Source organism: Biomphalaria glabrata, chromosome 7 (assembly GCF_947242115.1).
Source record: "Biomphalaria glabrata chromosome 7, xgBioGlab47.1, whole genome shotgun sequence".
NCBI classification, from domain to species: Eukaryota; Metazoa; Mollusca; class Gastropoda; family Planorbidae; genus Biomphalaria; species Biomphalaria glabrata.
The window spans coordinates 19,610,787-19,632,733 of NC_074717.1; the positions used below are offsets into that span (position 1 = coordinate 19,610,787).

Genomic DNA, 21,947 nt, shown 5'->3' on the forward strand with positions numbered 1-21,947 from the left:
CGGTTAAATCAGATTTTATTTTCAATTGCTTTTAGTGTTGTTTTTTTTTTATCTAAACGTGACGGACAGACCGACCAACAGACAAAACGCACAAAAATAAGTGGCTTTTGTCCTGATGGTGCACTAAACAAAAAATATATAAAATCTGATTATTTAAATTTTTTGAAGGAATTAGTTTGCCAATATATCGTGCACTTTGTGCAGAGAATTAGGTCGCCGCTTAAAAGTCTAACAATAGATAACTATAAAATTATTTTTTCATAGACACTTCGTTGGCCCAGTGGTTCCTAGACTGTTATGACAGGCTGGAGCTGGAGCCCTCGAGTTCGACTTCAAGTCGTACGCCTTTTAACAAATATTTGTTGATCTAAAGTGCATTTAAAAAGCGATCACGGTAACTTGCTCACAGCTACCCCCCTGCTTCCCCTCTCCCCCACCGTCCTTTACCATCTGGTCCAGACAAGTGATAGGATCAGAACACATTGAGAACATTAAAAGCATGAAATTAAGCTAAACAAAATACAAGTGTTAAAAAATATTTCTGATGGCACAGATTTATTAATGTTAGTTTAGATCTGTTAGAAATTTAATCACATGACTGATCCAAACTAATTAATACAATAACACTCAATTTAAACTTTTTTTATAATTATTTCTGTTTGTTTATATGTTTATGCATACTAAAGGAAAAAAACGGAATGTTTAGTTTTATCAATTATAAAACAATAATCACTTAATAATGTTATGCTTCGTTAAATTTAGCCATTTCCATACATGTAGATAAAGCAAATGGGTGGAAATATGTCACATCTTAAATATTAATGTCAATCTCCTTTTAGTAGTCCTACACATTTCAAATTTCACGTGAATAACTCACGCTATTATTCAAATATCAAAGTTCAAATGTCATATTTTATCTTCCCCTTGCAGCCCTAACAGTGGTGGGCGCCTCCATACCCCACTTTGTCTACAGGGAAGACTGGAGGGAGCAAAGCTGCGCCCGTGTACTCCATAAAGTCAGGCACCAATTAGTCAGCACCCCTATGCCTCCGGACATTAGGGGTCACTGGGTCTCTTACAGGTAAGCTTCGTCTTCGTCTACAGTAGATAGTAGTAGTTGAAATTTCAGAATTTAATGGATTAACGGTCACAAAGCTAAACTTCAATCGGTTAGTTCTCAGACATCGAGACAACAATGGGTTAGTTCTCAGACATCGAGACAACAATGGGTTAGTTCTCACACATCGAAACACCAATCGGTTAGTTCTCACACAGCGAGACATCAATGGGTTAGTTCTCACACATCGAAACACCAATCGGTTAGTTCTCACACAGCGAGACATCAATGGGTTAGTTCTCACACATCGAAACACCAATCGGTTAGTTCTCAGACATCGAGACAACAATGGGTTAGTTCTCACACATCGAAACACCAATGGGTTAGTTCTCAGACATCGAGACAACAATGGGTTAGTTCTCACACATCGAAACACCAATCGGTTAGTTCTCAGACATCGAGACATCAATGGGTTAGTTCTCACACAGCGAGACATCAATGGATTAGTTCTCACACAGCGGGACATCAATGGGTTAGTTCTCACACAGCGAGACATCAATGGATTAGTTCTCACACAGCGGGACATCAATGGATTAGTTCTCACACATCGAGACATCAATGGATTAGTTCTCACACAGCGAGACATCAATGGGTTAGTTCTCACACAGCGAGACATCAATGGGTTAGTTCTCACACATCGAAACATCAATCGGTTAGTTCTTACACATCGAGACATCAATGGGTTAGTTCTCACTTATACCATCACACAGTGCGACATCAGTAGTTCAGTTCTCACACAAGACCTCAATGACTCTGAAAGAGGGATATATTTAATTATCAAAGTGCATTACTTTTTTGTTTAAACTTGTCTAAGTGTCTGCATTTATTAGGAGTAAAAAAAAAATATTTTCTACCTTATGTATCTGTCACATCTTTCAACTATCAGTTTAAGTATATATTTATATATTTATGTATGTATCTTTACTCTGTCTTTTATTCTATTACTCTCTCTCTGTCTCTCTATAACTCTCCCACTTTTTTCTCTCCCCACAATGCTCCAGTCCTAACTATTAAATCCTTTATTCTATTCCAAAGAAATGGGTAGTCAAGACAGAAGTTTTTGTTTACTAGTGTCATTGTACTCCGTTCAGCCCAACTAGTGTACAGTGGTGGCCACAAAGAGACAACTACGTTGGGAATAAACAAAGTTGATCCTTTTTGTTCTTGTGTCCAACCAACGAGTGTATCTATTTATAGTGTCTCTTGTAGCAAGAACCCTTCGTTTTTCCCTAGACTGAAGGATATGTACATTGTCAATGTTTCAACAGAAACAAGAGAAATTATTAATTGAAAGATTTCTCTTTCTTTCCATTGCTCGAAATAACTTTCTTTTCTCTATAGGTCATACATCCCTCGTTCTTTCTTTTTACCTCTCTCTCTTTCTCTCTCTCTCTCTCTCTTTATCTCTCTGTCTCTTTCTCTCTCTCTTTCTCTCTCTCTCTCGTCTCAACCCTTAATATATATCTTTATAGTGTAGACAGGACCCGATGGAAGGGAGGCCAGGCGGGGCTACAGCCCCGGGGGGACCAAAACAAAGGGGCCTCCACATATAAGATACACAATATATCCAATTTCGACCAGTCAGAAATTTTTAAGGTTTTTTTTTCGTATAATTTTTTTCGCATTTTTATGGTTGGTAAAGATGTCGTGATTAAGAAGTATGTAGCATGGTTGGAATAAGTCAATTCAGCTCCAAAGGTCTTGCCCTCCACAAACTCAAAAATATTCACTTTTTTAAACTAAAATATGCATATTAAATATTTTTTTTTTAAAGGAAAGTGAGATTTAATTTACAAGAACTTTTTTTCTATCAAAATATACCATGCTTTTAGATAGAAGTATTTTCATTCATTAGTGGAAAGTAAAGATTTCGAAAAATTGTAGGTTCCTACACATATTTAAATCCGGCCCTGAGCGTAGACTATCTTAGTATCTATTGATTGACCGCATTTTAGTTTAGAAAACGTAGAGATGATAAAAATAAGAACCGATGAAACGAGATAATTGGCTGCTCAAATACTTTTCCAATAATCGATTTGTTCAATCAATAGATTTGTACTAAGTTGTATAGATATACCACTCGGACCGAGTTCTCCTCATTATTTAATGATTCTATCTATCTATCTATCTATCTTTCTATCTATCAATCAATCTATCTATCTAACTATCTATCTATCTATCTATCTATCTATCTATCTAACTATCTATCTATCTATCTATCTATCTATCTATCTATCTATCTATCTATCTATCTATCTAATTATCTATCTATCTATCTATCTATCTATCTATCTATCTATCTATCTAACTATCTATCTATCTAACTATCTATCTATCTATCTATCTAACTATCTATCTATCTATCTATCTGTGGCTTAGTCTGTCTGTATATCCAGAGGCGGCCTAAGCAAAGCACGGGGCCCTGGGAGAATATAAAACGCGTGGCCTTGAGCCTATATGTACCGTACAACAACACGCCCCTAACGCTGTAGATTTCGCCTTTAATAAACGCAACTAATGATTCAGAAACAATTTGCATGAAAAATGAGCACACTAGATATAATACTAATTTCTGCTCAACACTCTGAACACGGAAAGTAAGTCTTAATTACTGAGGAGATCCAGAACACATGCAATAACCAATTAGTTGCTTACACGGTCACAGACGAATTTAGTCACAGAACTTTCCCGGCTTGTCGCTTTGCACTAATATTATGAAATGTTGAAGCCAAATGGACGTTCTTTAAGAACAAGGTGTGTGATAGGAGCTACAGTTGTCCCTTGACGTTCGCAGATCTGACTTTCGCGGAAAGTCTGTACCATGGGTTTTCAAAGTAAATAATGAAAACCGGTCAACCGTTGTATATGCAAAGTAGACTAAAAATGAGTACGTCATCGTCAAATTTTCTGGATGCTGATTGGCCGAAATAACCATATAGCACATTAACTGGTTCAATAGAGACCAATTGGTTAGTAGGCCTTAACACTGACCTGCGACGTCGCAAACTGTGTAGATAAATAGCTCGTAGCAGTAGCGTCACTAGGGGGTGCGAAGGGTGCGGTGGCACCGGGTGAAACTATTTTGGGGATGACAACCAAGTTGAAAAAAAACTATTTTGGCAAAAGCAGACACATCGGAAAAGATTAAAATCTCTAGATATATGCCCAAACATGCCTAGTCACATCTAGATGGTAGTTTAAGTCCAAATGCCAAAGCACAACGTTATAGTACTTCTGTCTTAAAGTATAACAAAGGAAACATGTTCAGGTGATGTTAAGTCTGTTTCTAATTTTAATTAAATATCATTGTAAAATTTGCAATAACATTTGAAAAATGTCATAAACAGTGGGATTTTATAATATAATTGACACTCATTTTACATTTGACTAAAACTAAAAATCAATAATAGTAGGTAATCAGCTCACTGTATTTGTTCAACAAAAAGAACTAACTAGTGTGACGATACGAAACTTGCATACATAAGTTCATTTGAGTTTTTTCCCAGCAAACCGTAAGAAACTTTAATTTTTAACATAAAACAATTATTTTCTTGTCCACCCATAACTAATTTATTGTAGGATTTATCCCCCCTCGCACGTTTCTCACGGGACGAATCTCGACGTAAAACATTAACTAGCCTCTCCAGGGCTAACTTTTAATTATTGACCGCTGGACAGGTGACCAGCACACAACAAGTCGCTCCGCGGCCTAATAACTTTTCACACCTATCTCCCCCCCCCCCCCCCCGCAGGATACACATCGCTCTAAGAATAGCATTGCACTCGGGCTGGACAGATACATATTCGCTTAAGACTTTACTCTCACGGTAGGCAACGAATATTGACCATAAATCTGACCTGACGCCTGACATCTCCGGTACATCGATACATGTGAGAAAATCAGTTAGCTTTCTTCCCCACCCGGTAAACGAAAAGTCCCATCTATATATAGAGAGAGACCAAAGCATTCCAAATTAGGCCCGCTAGGATTCATACAGTCTCCTCTGTTAGGAAGTTTAGTTGTGAGATTTCATTAGGGACAAACGGCCTGGTTGCTACCCCTGGTTGCTACCCTGATTGCTACCCCTGATTGCTACATCTGACTGCTACACCCGACTGCTATAACTAGCAGATCTCCATAGAAAGCTGAAACAGGAGCAGACCACACCAGATACCCCCCCCCATTACATACCTGTTAGCAAGAAGGCATTGCCTACTGTCCTTGGCCTTAACATATTGCCCAGTGTCCACAGTGCCCTATACTGCCCAGTATCATCTGCCCAGTACCCGGCCCAAACTGTCCACTGCCCAATAGCTATTGCCTAATGCCGACAGATTAGAGCAACCTTCGCAGCAGAAGATAAACTGGTGTTGAATTAGCACGGCTCTCTACGAGCTAGAGATCACAGCTGAGAGATCGTCCCACTACAACTTAGTCTGCAGCACCAACCATCTCTATTACTAAACAGGCAGCGGCCTCACCCTAGAGCCAGCTTGCCTACAACATAGAGAATATCCCGAGCCGACGTCCTAAGACAGAGCCGGATGACTCATCCTTCTGAGTGCCAGTCCTACGACCGCCAGAAGACGACCCACGGGCTAGCAGCTAAGAAAATAAGTAGCAGACATAGGAACATTCTTCTTCTCCAATCACTCAATAATTAGCAATCCATGATGAGCAGTTATTTTAGATATTAGCACCATCATTTCATTTCTTAATTATAATTTTATTTGATCACTTTCCTTTGTAAACTTTCATTCATTAAATTATTTTTATTTATGAACTTATAATATTGGTCTGTTCTTACTGTTAGTTGCGGTGTGCCTGTACAAAATCTTATATGTGAGCGGGATAAAATTAATAAAATTTCCCCTAGACTCAAATAAACGCGCCAAATATTAACTAATTAACATCTCGTCACAACTAGCAATAGTGTTTATTGGAACATATTTGAAGAAAGTTGATGGAAAGGGATGACACGATGAGCTACCGCAACAGGTGCCACCGACACTGTCTGGGAGGTTTCCATTCTGATTTTAGGTGATCAGTTGGATCTCTACTCTACTTATTCCAGAAGAGTTCTTATCAAAGACGAAGTGTTGTCCTGTTTGCTTTTATGTGAGAAAAAAACGCCAAATGATTTTTTACAATTTTATTCATTTAAACGATTAAAACAAGACTATGGCTGAAATATTCCTGGTCCATTGGTGACTTCGATGGGGACCGCCTCTTTGTAATCTTGTTTATTGATGCCAAGGTGAACTGTTTAACAATGATAGCCTCGTAGAAACAACGGGACGTAAGATGCTGTATTTACCGCAACTGAACGGTATTTTAAGAGATTGCAAGGTAATTGGTGTCTAAAAGATGCCAGGAAAGCTTCTAAAATATTTAGTAACAAGCCCTAGTTAAAGAGAACTGATCTGGATTGCGAAGCTGAAGGTGATAAGGAAATCTACAATCGCGGGGCACCCTCAGGCACGGGGCCTGGGTCGATTGCCCCACTTGCCACACCATAGGGCTGCTACTGTGTATAGCCATTGATTCCCAACCTATGGCCTGAGGACCACATCCACCCTATTAGCGTGCAATTCGGCCCCTTCAAGTCTCTGCCCTGAAAGCACAACGAAGCCTCAGAGGCTTCACTTCATTGCAATAAACTTTTTTACGCGACCCGTGTGTCGGGAATATATAGGTCACTACTAACTGATCCATCAATTTGTCTATCTAATGTATCAATGGAGTTCAATGACGTACATCAGTTCCAATGTCCTCATCTTCATTTATTGACCAGTCAATTTATATCCGCTCATTATAAGTAGGCCCAGCTTTATACGAGAGCTCATGTCAATCTGCCCCTAGGCCCCACGCCTCACGTGCTGACGTGTAGAACTATAATAACAGTCAAAAGGTCCTCTGGTCCCTCACCCCGTTTTTTAAATTTAATTTTAGAATTTTTAAATTTGTTTTTAAGTCATGTAAAAAAATATTTTCTTAGTAGAGTGTTTCCAGACTCGTAATTTACTGAAAGTCTATGAATAAAAGTGGTTAACAATTCTTCGACGGTATTGTGTGGTCAACCCAATTCATCGATGCTATTTTTTTCTTTCAATCTCAGTTTAATTTAAAATAAGAATGATTTGATGAATACACCCTAGTGAGTATGGTAATAAACTTCTCTTTTCTGATATGGGTCAGGCAGCAATGTTAGAATAGCAAGACTGTCGGAATGTAAGAACTACCGAAGTCAACCAAGGCAACATTTTCAAATCAATAGCTTTTATTTGGGTTTGAGCACAATACCTTCGGTTTGGATATTTTATGTATTCCTGTGATACCTTGCGATCTCTTCCCCACAACTCTTCTCTCATTCTCTCTCTTTCTCTGTCTATCCTCTCTTTCTGTCGCTCTCTCTCGCTCCTCTGTCGCGCTCTTTCTTATCTCCCTTTGATACTCTTCTCTCACCTCCTGGTGTTCTCTCCCTTGTTTGACGTTGACACTAGAACAGTCCAAACATCTGTTTGATACAGTCGAGACAAGCCGTTCCCACATCTTTTATTCATGGGCCCGCAAGGGTGGGCCACTTAATTTCATTGCAATTCAGGGTGTACTGGCTGAGCCACCCGCATTTCCCCCCTCACAGTACCTCTTGACACCGGCCTCCTTTAAGTTCAAGAGATGGCGGGCCCAGCTCTTGTCGTCTGCTCGGTGGAAGGAGCAGAAGTGCTTGTAGAACGTGCCCTGGATGAAGCTGATTTACTTGAGTCACTCGGTGGAAACTTGTTCAAGGATGTCGGCATTGCTGGATTGAAACAATTATACAACTGATTTCAGGGGTTTCTATCTGGAGTTCTTTCCCTTTCATTAGTTTAGTGACATGTTTTGTGTGTCCAAATAGAAGAAGCGTACCACGGGTGGGGTGGGGCATCCCGGAGGGGGAGGGGGTCCATGAGATCAGTACAGTCTAATAAAGAAAACTTAAACAGTTTAATTATGCACTAAATTTGTGGCTTCAATTAAATAAGGCTTGTCTTCGAGTCCGAAGATTGACGACGGTTACAGTACTTCCCGTGACTACGCAGCCCCAGCTGTGACCTACATACATTGCCGCATCCATCTCTTTCATAACCATTTTCCGCCGGTGGTCGATTTAGATTTTCTTTTCACCGTCTACGACTGTCCTCGGCAGCCTCAAATTTATACCCCGCAAACTTTGTAAGTGATCTCCAGCTGTCTCGTTCCGATATCAATAGGTTCACTTGTATATCAATAATACAATAGTCATTATTATAGAGTTGAATGTAATAGTTTTAATCAAATCCTCAAAACTATTCTTGTGTATTGTAGCCTATACTTTCAGCATCATAAATAATTTCTTTCATTTACTAACTTCCACACAGATTTAGTTACTCAAATTTTAAAAAATCTGAAATTTCATGATCAATTTTAAGCCTAATAAAAGCTAGAGAAGACGAAAGACGTCATAGTACAAGCCTCGTAGAGAAGATGTCATAGTACAAGCCTCGTAGAGAAGATGTCATAGTACAAGCCTCGTAGAGAAGATGTCATAGTACAAGCCTCGTAGAGAAGATGTCATAGTACAAGCCTCGTAGAGAAGATGTCATAGTACAAGCCTCGTAGAGAAGATGTCATAGTACAAGCCTCGTAGAGAAGATGTCATAGTACAAGCCTCGTAGAGAAGATGTCATAGTACAAGCCTCGTAGAGAAGATGTCATAGTACAAGCCTCGTAGAGAAGATGTCATAGTACTAGCCTCGTAGAGTAGATGTCATAGTACTAGCCTCGTAGAGTAGATGTCATAGTACTAGCCTCGTAGAGTAGATGTCATAGTACTAGCCTCGTAGAGTAGATGTCATAGTACTAGCCTCGTAGAGTAGATGTCATAGTACTAGCCTCGTAGAGAAGATGTCATAGTACTAGCCTCGTAGAGTAGATGTCATAGTACTAGCCTCGTAAAGTAGATGTCATAGTACTAGCCTCGTAGAGAAGATGTCATAGTACTAGCCTCGTAGAGTAGATGTCATAGTACTAGCTACTTAGAGAAGGCATCATAGTACTATCCTTGTAGAGAAGATTTAATAGTATGCAGGTTGCTACTGGGTTTGTTTAGTCATGTGAAACAATGCACTCATCTTTAATCTTCAAAATCGAAGACATTGCCATTAAGGCATGCTTAGTGATTTAAAACCACTGAAGCCACATTGTGCATTTGAATAACATTATTTCTCGCTGAAATGTTTGGAGAATGATGTCTTGATACTAATGGCTAAGAATATAAGGGTTGTAGATTTAAGGTTACTACACATTGAAGATTTAGCAAGTTAAAATTAAAATAGTTGTATAGGTACGACAATTGTAGTGGGCTCACGACTTCTTGAACTTAGCCCAGTTGTCCCTTAACGGCGAGGTCGGAGGCCGAACTGTATTAGAGATTATATCTGAATTTCTACACTGTACCTCTACTAATCTGAAATCAACCACTGGGGTAATTATCACAGACAAGTGCCAACAAATGCACAGATGGGTTGAACATTACTCTGAGCTCTACGTCACAACAAGCTCAGTCTCTGACTCAGCCCTTAAGGCAATCATACAATTACCCACAATGAACGAGCTAGATGAAACACCCACCTTTTCAGAGCTCAACAAAGCCATAGACATCATTGCTGCCCGCAAAGCACCCGGATGCGATGGTATCCCCCCAGATCTTCTAAGACAATGCAAAACTACTCTAATCCAACCTCTACACGAACTGCTTTGCAAATGTTGGCAAGAAGGTGCTGTGCCACAAGACCTGCGGGATGCTAAAATCATTACACTGTATAAGAACAAAGGTGACTGAAGCGACTGCAACAATTACAGGGGAATCTCCCTCTTAAGTATTGTAGGCAAAGTCTTTGCTCGAGTGATACTTCCCAGGCTACAAAAACTCGCTGATCGGGTTTATCCAGAATCACAATGCGGCTTTCGCTCAGGGAGATCCACGATTGACATGATTTTCTCCATCCGCCAACTCCAGGAAAAGTGCAGAGAACAAAGGATGCCTTTGTACATTGCGTTTATTGACCTGACAAAGGCCTTCGATCTAGTTAGCAGAGATGGCCTCTTTAAAATTTTACAGATAATAGGCTGTCCGCCCAAGCTACTAAATGTAATCATATCTTTCCACCAAAATATGATGGGTACAGTGCAATTCAACGGTGCCAGCTCTGAAAGTTTCAGTATAAACAGCGGAGTTAAACAAGGATGTGTCCTGGCCCCAACCCTCTTTGGAATACTATTTTCACCTCTAATCCATAACGCGTTTGACAAATCAAATGAAGGCATCTATCTCCATTCCAGATTTGATGGCAAACTCCTAAATATTGCCAGACTGAGGGCCAAAACTAAAATCAGAGCCACCCTCGTAAGAGATATGCTATTCGCGGATGACGCAGATGTAGTGGCACACACGCAAGAGAAACTTCAGTCACTAATGTCCCACTTCTCTCAGGCCTGTAAAGAATATGGCTTGACTATTAGCACGAAGAAAACAAATGTTATGGGACCACCTTCTACAGCACCACCCCCCATCCTCATAGATAACAAGCTGGACGCCGTAAACGAATTCTGCTATCTGGGATCCACAATTACAGATGACCTGTCTCTAAAAGAGGAAATGAAAAAACGCATAGGGAAGGCTGCCTCGACCTTCGCTAGACTCAGACCAAGAGTTTGGGAAAACCATAAGCTAACTACGGTGACCAAAATGGAAGTCTACAAGGAATGCGTTATGAGTACACTGCTGTATGGCAGTGAATCATGGACCAGCTTCGCAAAGCAAAAGAGAAAACTGAACTCGTTCCATTTGAGATGTCTCCGTAGGATCTTGAATGCCACATGGAAAGAAAAAGTGTGCAATACTGAGATCCTTGCGCGATCAGGTATTCCCAGCATCTTTACAGCCCTCAGACAACGCCGTTTGCGCTGGCTTGGGCATGTTCGCCGGATGGAGGACAAGCGCATCCCGAAAGTCATCCTCTATGGTCAACTCGCGACTGGCACAAGAAAAACTGGTCGCCCCCACCTCCGTTACATAGATGTAATAAAACGTGACCTCAAATCAGTGAACATCAATACTGACAATTTGGAAGACATAGCTCTAGACCGCAACAGGTGGAGAGAGACAGTGACCAAGAAAGCTATGGACAGTGAAAGTACATGGGTCTCAGCTCCGGAAGAAAAACGCACAATCCGAAAAACGGCCAGCTCCTCTACCACCGAAGCAAAAGCCACCTTAACCTGCGCTATCTGTGGACGGGAGTGTCTCTCTAAAATAGGGCTCCACAGCCACATGAGGATGTGTGCTCTGAGATGAACCATAGTCGTTCTACGACTGAAGGAGGCCAATGAAACCTCTACTAACAGTGAGAAGGCGCCAAATTAGCGTGTGATAACCTTGTGGAACGGCGTATCAATTGGGTCAATACGCCAGAGCCTACTGCGGAAGCTATCTGGGGGCTGTGTTTATTCTCCTTGTTCACAAATCCATGTGCTCTAATGATGGGCGTTACCACGAGGGTGCCACGCTGAGGCCAGGAAAGAGTACCACCGCTGTGGCTTAAATATATATATTAAATGTATATTGCGGTACATGGCATTTTAAGCTGTTATCTAATACTAGTTATGTGGTATTCTTAGTTATGTGATGCTATAAAAATGAGACATACACATGCCGTAGGGCCAAGTAAAATATCCCCACAGTTAAATGTTGTTTTTTTTTGATATATCAAAACAACAAAGTCTGTATAGAGGACACAAACTAATCCCCGAACAAAGTCTGTATAGCGGAGACACACTAATTCCCAAACAAAGTCTGTATTGAGGACACACACTAATCCCCGAACAAAGATCCATGGCCAACTCTGAGACAAACTTCACAATTTATCAATCACCCTAGAGGAATACGGAATACTGAGAGATAGAGCAAGCCGGAGGAAGGATGAAATGGGGGGGGGGAGCACGTTCTTCCGATGCCAAGAGATATAAATTGTTTAACGGTCCCTTTCCCCCACCTTCGCTTGATTACCCCCCTCCTTCTAGGGAGATGCTGCTCACTTTGCATACGTAATGGGTGCCAGTTCCGCCCCTTGGTATGTTTCTCCTAGGACGTATTCACGGGCTGTAGAGTTGTTGAGAGCACAAAGAGAGAGAAAGAGAAGAAAGAGAGAAAGAGAGCGAAAAGAGAAAGAGGGAGAAAGAGAGAGAGCAAAAGAAGGAGAAAAAGAGAAATTATATCATTGACGGATAGAAGTGAAGAGAGAGACAGAAAGAGATGAGGAGTTAGTAGGAGAAGGAGAAAAAGAAATGGCTTGATAGAGAAAGAGAAACAAAGAGTTGAAAGAATGAGAAATAGTAAGAGAAAGAGAGAGAGATAAAGAGAGTGAGAGAAAGAGACATTTATAAGCCAACGTATGCAGTATGTGAAGAAACATGGAGAGAAAGAAAAAAACAAGAGACTAAACCTAACTGAGATGGACAAGAGAGACTAAACCTAACTGAGATGGACAAGAGAGACTAAACCTAACTGAGATGGACAAGAGAGACTAAACCTAACTGAGATGGACAAGAGAGACTAAACCTAACTGAGATGGACAAGAGAGACTAAACCTAACTGAGATGGACAAGAAAGACTAAACCTAACTGAGATGGACAAGAGAGACTAAACCTAACTGAGATGGACAAGAGAGACTAAACCTAACTGAGATGGACAAGAGAGACTAAACCTGAGATGGACAAGAGAGACTAAACCTAACTGAGATGGACAAGAGAGACTAAACCTAACTGAGATGGACAAGAGAGAAAGGCTTGTAAATTTAGTACTCCATATAAAATTGAATCAAAGGTCAAGGACAGTTCTTTTTCTTTTAATTTATATTTTTTATCCACAAGAACCAAGCGAAGAAAAACAGCTATATACATCTAGATCAGTGATTCCCAAAGTGTTCTGTTCTACGAGAACTTCCAATGGGTCTACGGAAGTGAACAAAATACATTGGTGGTCTATGTCCTGTAAATGTGGGTCTACGATAGTAGATCTTGTTTGAGTATGTTGAGACTTTAAATTTCATTGCCAATTAATGATTTGTACCTTACTTAAATCCACTGAATTTTAACCTTATTAGTCTTATTTTAAATAGTGTGGACTTGAAAATAATCGTGTACATGGACGAATCTAAAAAGAACAAAAGAAACTAAAGTATTGGTTAGAACTTTGGATTCCATCTGTCAAAGAAACAATAGCCTATGTGCCTTTAATGTAACAAAGTTTGAAGCGAAGTCGCTATGAAACCATCTGAGGTGGAACATCATTTGAGACAACGCCAACATGATCAAATAGCTTGAGATGAAATGTACATTTCCAAGCGTTTAGGTTTCAGAATAGAGCCATAGTAGACAAAAAATGTTTGATTTAGCATCACAAAAAGAAAAGAGGTTTGTGAGCGTCTTACAATATTTTTAATTAGGCCTATATCAAACTCCAGAAAACTGCACACTACATTGACTTTGCCAGTCACTGAAGAGGTTTTAAAACCTGTTTTATACATTCCTATATCTGATATGTTAAAAATTTCTCTAAGAAAAAATGCAGTTCAAAGGAGTAATGGTAAAATGAGTTAGGACACTAAAAGGTTCTTATGTAATTTTTTGCAAACGACATACTTCTTAAAAAAAAAGCTGGACTAGTTAACCTTGCTTGATAATATAGTGTTATTATTATATTTTCCTTTTGTTATGAATCAAGAAATCCATAAACAACTACCTGAAACTTTGATCAATATGAGAGTTGTCGAAAGGATTATGCTTGACACTATTTCTTTTTCTCAGTTTTTGGGTGCCAAAGATCCAATTTTAAAACAAAAAAATTAAGAGGGAATCTGATACAGTCTATTTAACAGACTTGTTAGATAAATTTAATGAGGCTAACTTGCAGCTTCAAGGTGATAACCGAAATTTGATCAAAACGAAGGCATAATGTCAGTGTTTTTTGTGTTTCAAGTAATGAAGCATTTTCCCAATTTCCAAATTTAAAACAATCAACATTTTCTAATCGAGAAGTGTTATAATATTTCCAAACTGAATTGAAGCCCAATATTGATATTGTATTATCAAAGCTGCCCACCAGTAGGCGTTTATTTTGTTTTTTTGTCTAGTCTATTCATGTAATGCATATTAATTTCTTTTTTATTCATTTCATCAATGAATATATATGGTATACTAATCAGTTAGAGACAAATGCGGGGAGTCTACCGAAAACTGAAAAACATGGCAAGGGGTCTGTGAGACAAAAAATAGTTTGGGAATCACTGATCTAGATAGATAAACTGTCCAGTTAAAAACTTGTCAACTGGCTCAAATTTGTTCACGTCTCAGAAGCTGTAAGAAATTCCCTTTAGCTTTCGGGAAAAAAACAATCCCCTTCCCTTATGCACACTATATTTAGCAGCCCCCACTCAAGAGGAAAAGACGTCATTAGTTTAGTGTGTTCTGTCTGTCCATTTGTCCGTCCGTCTGTCACGTCTACATCTCAAAAACTAGAAAAACTACATTGAGGGTTTTATTTTACGTGCCAATTTTATTTATTTTACATATCGTACACACACATTTTGTTTTTAAATCAATAAAACTATACAACAAAAAAAAACTTGTGTCATTAAAAGTAGTAAATGTAAAGTTGCCGGATTTATTAAAGGGAAATGTATAGCAGCATACAGTTTGTTTTTAATTCTTTTGTCGAAATAATGGTTTAAATATACATAGATTACTTATTTGTATTTCCTGGTGTGTCAACTTCTAAAATTACAGTAAACTAAGAATAATAGACATATATGATTTAAATGTACCTACATATATCCTACAAACTGTAAAAGGTATTGGTCTGTAATGCCAAAGGCACTGGAGACCCTTGACAAAAGGAAATGTTTCCTAAAGAAGCTAGAAAGAAATTTACTTAAATCAAATAGCATTTACTTTATATTTTGTAAGTCTTGCGTTATTTAGTTCGGTTCAATCTTATTCAGACAACCCATATTGCATTGAGCAGTTTTCTTCGCCATTGGGCACCTTTCTTTACAAACACTATTTAAGGCTTTCAATAAAGCGCACAGCAAGTAGTTACTTTGACAAAAATTTTAACAAACCAGTCAGTTTCAGATCCAAACAACATTTAAATGGTACTTTTTATGTGACTTAAATGGCGCGTATCAACAGGCCAGAACTCTGCCCCAAGCCTATAGCAGAACAAGAAAAGAATCGAATTCAACAATGCAAAGTAATTTTTCTTCCTGTGTTAGTTTAAAAAAAAAGTATTTCAGTTGGTAGTGTATCGACACCGGTGTGCAAATAGTCACCGTCTAGTGAGACATTCAGAGAAAATATTAACTTTGCTCTTTAAGTGGTCATTCTGGTTCAATGGCTTTGTTCTCACTCTGAATAACTGGAGCATTCAGTTACGTACACAGATTATACAGATAGTCTTACGCATGCGTAATATATCGATAGTCTTAGGTACACAACTAAACACAGATCATATAGATAGTGATTATACTGTTTCAAAAATAGTTTATAGATAGGCTGCTGTTGCTCCCATTTAGAGCACGATGAAAGCGGCGGTTAAATGGACAGACAGACAAACAGACAGACTAAAAAGGATTGCTTTTTTTTTAAAGGGTCTCTAAAAATGACACTAACATAAAACTGAGTTCCTTCGCTCCAGATAGTCTGTGCTTGAATCAACGAATTACATAAAACTGACAGAGTTCCTTCGCTCCAGATAGTCTGTGCTTGAATCAACGAATTACATAAAACTGAGTTCCTTCGCTCCAGATAGTCTGTGCTTGAATCAACGAATTACATAAAACTGAGTTCCTTCGCTCCAGATAGTCTGTGCTTGAATCAACGAATTACATAAAACTGAGTTCCTTCGCTCCAGATAGTCTGTGCTTGAATCAACGACATAAATTACAACGACAGGGTGTTGAATTTCAATTTGTGCCATGAACTGTTGAAATGTTCAGCTTTACGTCTGCTTCCACTGTTTCTATGGTTTCATTAGGACCAGCAGACGTGACCATCGCATGACATTGGCATGTCGGGAAGAAAATGTTCAACGTGGGACAGGGGAAGCATGGGGTATGAGAAGACAGATCTCAATTTTAATTTGATTTTTTTTTTTTACATTTATTTTTCTTCAGGCAGTTTGAGTTTTTCTTTTCTTGTTAGTTATTTATTCTCCAGACCTTTCTCTCATTGTGTCTAAAGGAGAATGGACAAAGAAATATATAAATAAGAGATCATTTGACATTCATAACTTTAAGGTGTGTAGACAGACAGACAGACAGACAGACTGGCTGACAGATAGATGTATAGATGTATAGATAGATGTATAGATAGATAGATAGATAGATAGATAGATAGATAGATAGATAGATAGACAGACAGACAGATAGACAGACAGATAGATAGATAGATAGATAGATAGATAGATAGATAGATAGATAGATAGATAGATAGATAGATAGATAGACAGATAGATAGATAGATAGATAGATAGATAGATAGATAGATAGATAGATAGATAGATAGATAGATAGATAGATAGATAGATAGACAGACAGATAGACAGACAGACAGATAGATAGATAGATAGATAGATAGATAGATAGATAGATAGATAGACAGACAGATAGACAGACAGATAGATAGATAGTTAGATAGATAGATAGATTGATAGATAGATAGATAGATAGACAGATAGATAGATAGATAGATAGATAGAAGATAGATAGATAGATAGATAGATAGATAGATAGATAGATAGATAGATAGATAGACAGACAGATATATAGATATATAGATAGATAGATAGATAGATAGATAGATAGATAGATAGACAGACAGACAGATAGACAGATAGATAGATAGATAGATAGATAGATAGATAGATAGATAGATAGATAGATAGATAGATAGAATTCACTCACAACACTAAACAAAAACATCTGGACCATTGAGACTATTATTGAACGTCACTGACCTATATTTATTTCGCTTGAACTATTGGTATTACTTAACTGAAAGGAATAATGGTTTTTGTTTTAGATCAAGCTTACAGTCTTGTGAATCTGTTTCTAGTTAAATTCATTTAATACACTGCAACAATTCCGGATTTAAGGAAGGTCTGAGGCGCGTCTACAGTCCCGGGGACTCCACAAGAAAGTGCCCTCCACAAAAGAGAACTAAAAATAGAAATAAAAGTTGTGTGTATCTCACTAGTAATCTGTGGACTCATTTTAGTGCCATTTCTTTCATTGCTCTATTCTATGACTGGAGATGACAATGTTACAGACATTCAACTATTCAATCTTTACTTTGTACAACACATTACTTTGAGTTCAGACTTGGCCTACCAGGAGTTCTCGTGACATTATTGCTAAGTTATGTAACGTCGTTAGAAAAAAACTATCAGAAAGGGAGAAAAAAAAGATAAAAGCTTGAACAATCATTGTTTCCGAGCAGAATGTAATTATTGTTTTTAATATTCCATTGCCGTCTGCTGATGTTTTCGTTAAAACAAAAACAAAAACACAACAGCAAAAGTGTGTCAATAATTCTTCATTATATCTTCTGATTTCTTTTTCAAATGAATTTTCGTACAATCTCCCCCCCCCCCCCCCCCCCACGCTATGAAGAACGCCAAACAAAAGACGAAGAAACAGGAACAGGGAAAAAGAAACGAAAGAAAGCCAGAGAATTGTGTGTTGTAAATATTTTCCATTGTCATTATCTCGGGAGGAATTGTGTTAATTTCAAAACAAAACGCCACAGGAATAGTGTTGAACAAATGGTAAAATAAAAAGTAAAGTCTAGAAAATGTGTACATTGTTTTGTTTGTTTCGTTGGTGTTGTATTTTTAAAGATTCTATTATCTTGTTAGAAATCTACTAGAAACAACGGACTTAAAAATTCACCTCCAATATTGGGAAATATTTCAGCGCAAACATATTTGACCTACAACAAGAGAGCAGGATTTTATAGAGATGTACATGTAATATTTGGTACAAGTTGTTCTTCTAGTCAAGTGAATTAGAGACATAAAACTTTGCTAAGACATTGGTTTTCCTGGTTGATTATCGCAGACCGTTACAAACCATGTTAGGTGGCTTGGTGGTTAAGCGCTTGGCTTCTGAACCTTGGGTCCTGCTTCGAATTTCGGTTAAGACTGGGATTTTAAATTTCGAGATTTTTTTAGGGCGCCCCTGAGTCCATCCAGCTCTAATGGGTACCTGACTTTAGTTGTGGAAAGTAAAGGCGGTTGGTTGTTGTGCTGGCTACATGACACCCTGCTCGTTGGCCAAAGAAACAGATTACCTTAAGGGGGATGCACAATTTACAGATAAATAGAAAAGCTTTATGCATGACTTGATAGAACATATAGAGACATGAGTAACCATACACATTTTATGAGTGTAGCCTTTTGGGTTGCTATGGAAATGGCGGCCATCTTGAAAATAAACAATGTTTACAAAATTCTTAAAATATTCTAAAGTACTCAAAATTTTTTTAATTTTTTGATTGCACCTGATAGATATTTGAATCACATAGGTAACTGGCTAATTTTATTTTGAAAATTATTACTGGTTTAATTTTTATGAATTTTTAAAATTTTTATTTTTTTCCGACCCCATTTTTCATCTGAGGTCACATCATTATTTTTATTTTTTTATGAAATTTATTATACATATTGAAAATTTTTGCAGCAAGGTATGTCGCAGCCCTTACCGTTTTTAATGTTGCGAATTCTGTTTTGGGGCATCTTTGCCAAATGAGGGAATGAAAAGATTCATTGGCGTTTTGTGTTCCCATTCTAGAACATCTTTTTAACAGATCTGTGTCTGTTAGTCTTTTCATTATAGGAAATAACAGTATACCTATTTCTGATGTGATGGTCTGGTTGTGTTTTTTATATGGCTGTTTTAGTGCCTCTGATCTCTTAAAGTGACACCAAGATGTAGCGCCATCAGGACACAACCTGTGGTTATGATCTAGGTCTGAGCTCATCATATGAAAAAATGAGCCCATAACAGCCAGCTTCATTTTTGGAATGTCTGGAGCATTTTGGCGCAGAGCTTTGGAATAGTAATTTGTAATTTTTTCAATTTTTGGCTTTGTAAGCCTATAATTTAGTTCTTTTTTGTTAGACATTTTTAAATTGTTCAAAGCATTAAACATTCTTTTTGAGATGTGGTTAATGCAGTCCTCTTTTAAGATTTCTACATCATATCCTGAGTTGGTAATGGCAGATGAATGCGATTTACTATCGCCATCACACAGCATCATGCCATAAACAAGTTTTCTGGATGCCACAGAGCGCGAAAAGATTTTGGATGCTGCTGCGGCCTCCATTGCATTTGCTGAGCCACTGAAGTTTTTTTGACACATATGCTTAGAGGCATCAAAGTTTAGTTCTGCAGAGTTTGAATCACAAACATGGCAATAATTTGATAGGACTTCGGTGTCGATGACGAGTCCAGTATCAAAATCAATAACTGTGCCAATTCCTGAATGAGATGAGTGGCCCCTTTTATGCCAAGTCCCATCGAAAGAAACTGTAATAACAGGACAGCCTGTTGAACTTATTCTTTCATCTGTAGTTAGAGGTTGTGAAATGTTTCTTCCATGCACAACAGCAGATGCCCTAATCATACATTCTTCACCAGCTTCAATTATAGCAGTATTGACTATGTTAGCTAGATTGTTATAAGTATTTCTGTGCATGCAGGGCATACTCATAAGTCCACAAAACCTATCAAATTTAGAATGCGAGATTCCAGATTCTTTTAATGCAGCGACAGCTCGGACATTAATATCCAGATGAACATCATTACTTTTTTTTTAGGTCCAGTCGGACCACAAATATGTTTCACAATTTAGGCATTTGATTTTAATCAAATGAGCCATGCCTTTTGATTGTGTGATGCACATAGTTAATTTGTTGTCAAAGCAATGTGGACAGCACAACAAGGAGACCATTGTGGTCAATTGCATTGAATTCATCATGACGTATATGAAATCTTCAGGCAGCCTCTTATTGGTGTTATCAGCGTTAGTAACTGCAGTTAGGGATATTTTTCGCTCAGCTGCACTTGCAGGCTGTGTTGTTGCTGCTTCAGATCCAGTTGTATCCAAAACAGAGCTGCAAACAAATAAAAAATAAATTAGAGGGTCTTTAAAAAAAAATTCAATAGTATGAAAGTACACGTCACATCTATCACAACATGAAGATTATTTTAAATTTTATAATGCATTTTAGAAATCATATATTGTATTAATCATAAAAAGTAAAGAATGTATAGAGACATGTTACATGTAACGTAGATCTATATATGACAATATGTACTAGATCTAAAAAAAACAACTAAGACCAAGACTTGAGTTGAAGTTGAAGTCCTACAATACTGTTCAATACATCATCATACATGATAATCTAATCTCTAGAGATTATTTAGTTCTAATGTGATCTATGCTCCTAATATAGACTAGATCTATAAAAGGATAGATCTCTATGTTTGCAATCCTTTTCATGATATTTATTTAATGTCTATAGAATCTAGATTCTAGATGTGATTCATTGGATAAACACGTTGTCGAACTCAAAGAGCCAAGGTTTCATTATTTTATGTGTCAGCACACGCTTGTCTAGTAAATAAAAAAAAAGCAAACTCTAGATCTAGACTTACCTTTGTAATTGTGCATTTGTCTTTGAAGCATGTCTTCCTCTGGGCTTACAGTAACGTTTTTTCTTTCCAAACATATAACCTTTTGTTGGCATTTCTGAGTTTCAATAATGAATCTAGTGTTGATGTGATGGAAGTTTACAGAAGAAGGACCGGTTCACATCATGTGCGCATGCGTGCATACTTTGTTGTTACGGAAGCTTTTTCAGTGCGCATGCGTGTATGTACAGTAACCAGTGAAGCTTTGATGGTGCGCATGCGTAAATATGGCTTTGTGGGTGTGTATATGAGGATATAGGGAAAAAAAAGAGGTAGTGACGTATTTTGAAAGTTTATTGCAGTACTATTTATTTATAGAATGAGAAACCATGCACATAATCGGAACTAGAAAAGTAGACCTTTGTATCGATACCATCTGTTAGGGATGAGAGCGTACATTAGCTTATCAACTATAGCTTACAAAATGTTGATTTTTCACCAAAACATCAAAATTTTGCTTATATATCTACATTTAAAATACAAAATTGATGTATAAAACGTATTTTTTTTAGTATTCTGATAGGGAATTCGTATTCTAGACATTTTAAACTATTAAAATCAATTAATTTTAAAATATCGATATTTTTGACCTAAATCTATGTTTTCTCACTGTGCATCCCCCTTAACATCATCTGCCCCATAGACCGCATGGTCTGAAAGGGGAACTTTAGGCCTACCTTTGAAGCTGACTAGAGAGCTGTTCCTTAGAGGCTGTTTACTTGCTGTACCAAGATGGCTGTTAACCCCTCTCTAGACCTAATCACTATAAAAACCCTAAACTTGACCTTAATCGTACGAGAATACTATTTTGAGACTCCCTCCAGTACGACCACGATATGAATAGTACCCTCGGGGCACTGTAGCAACTCGGAATTAAACGGTTTGTATCTTGTACGACTGAGTTTTGGTCAAGTGGTTTAGCGGTGGCCTGTAGACCAGAAGGCGAGTCTACGTAATAGTTAACATCAGACCTTAGCCTGAAACAATCTATTAA

The 21,947-nt window shown here is 38.0% G+C and overlaps 1 protein-coding gene across 2 annotated transcripts in view; it reads left to right on the top strand.

Moving 5' to 3' along the window:
* The window catches only part of LOC106069552 (protein APCDD1-like), a 151,212-nt gene that overhangs the window by 74,614 nt on the left and 54,651 nt on the right, over window positions 1-21,947 (top strand). For both annotated transcript variants that reach the window (XM_056036226.1, XM_056036225.1), the window contains exon 3: window positions 931-1,081. In XM_056036226.1, coding sequence (XP_055892201.1) covers window positions 931-1,081 — 151 coding nt within the window. The remainder of the gene's footprint in view (window positions 1-930; window positions 1,082-21,947) is intronic.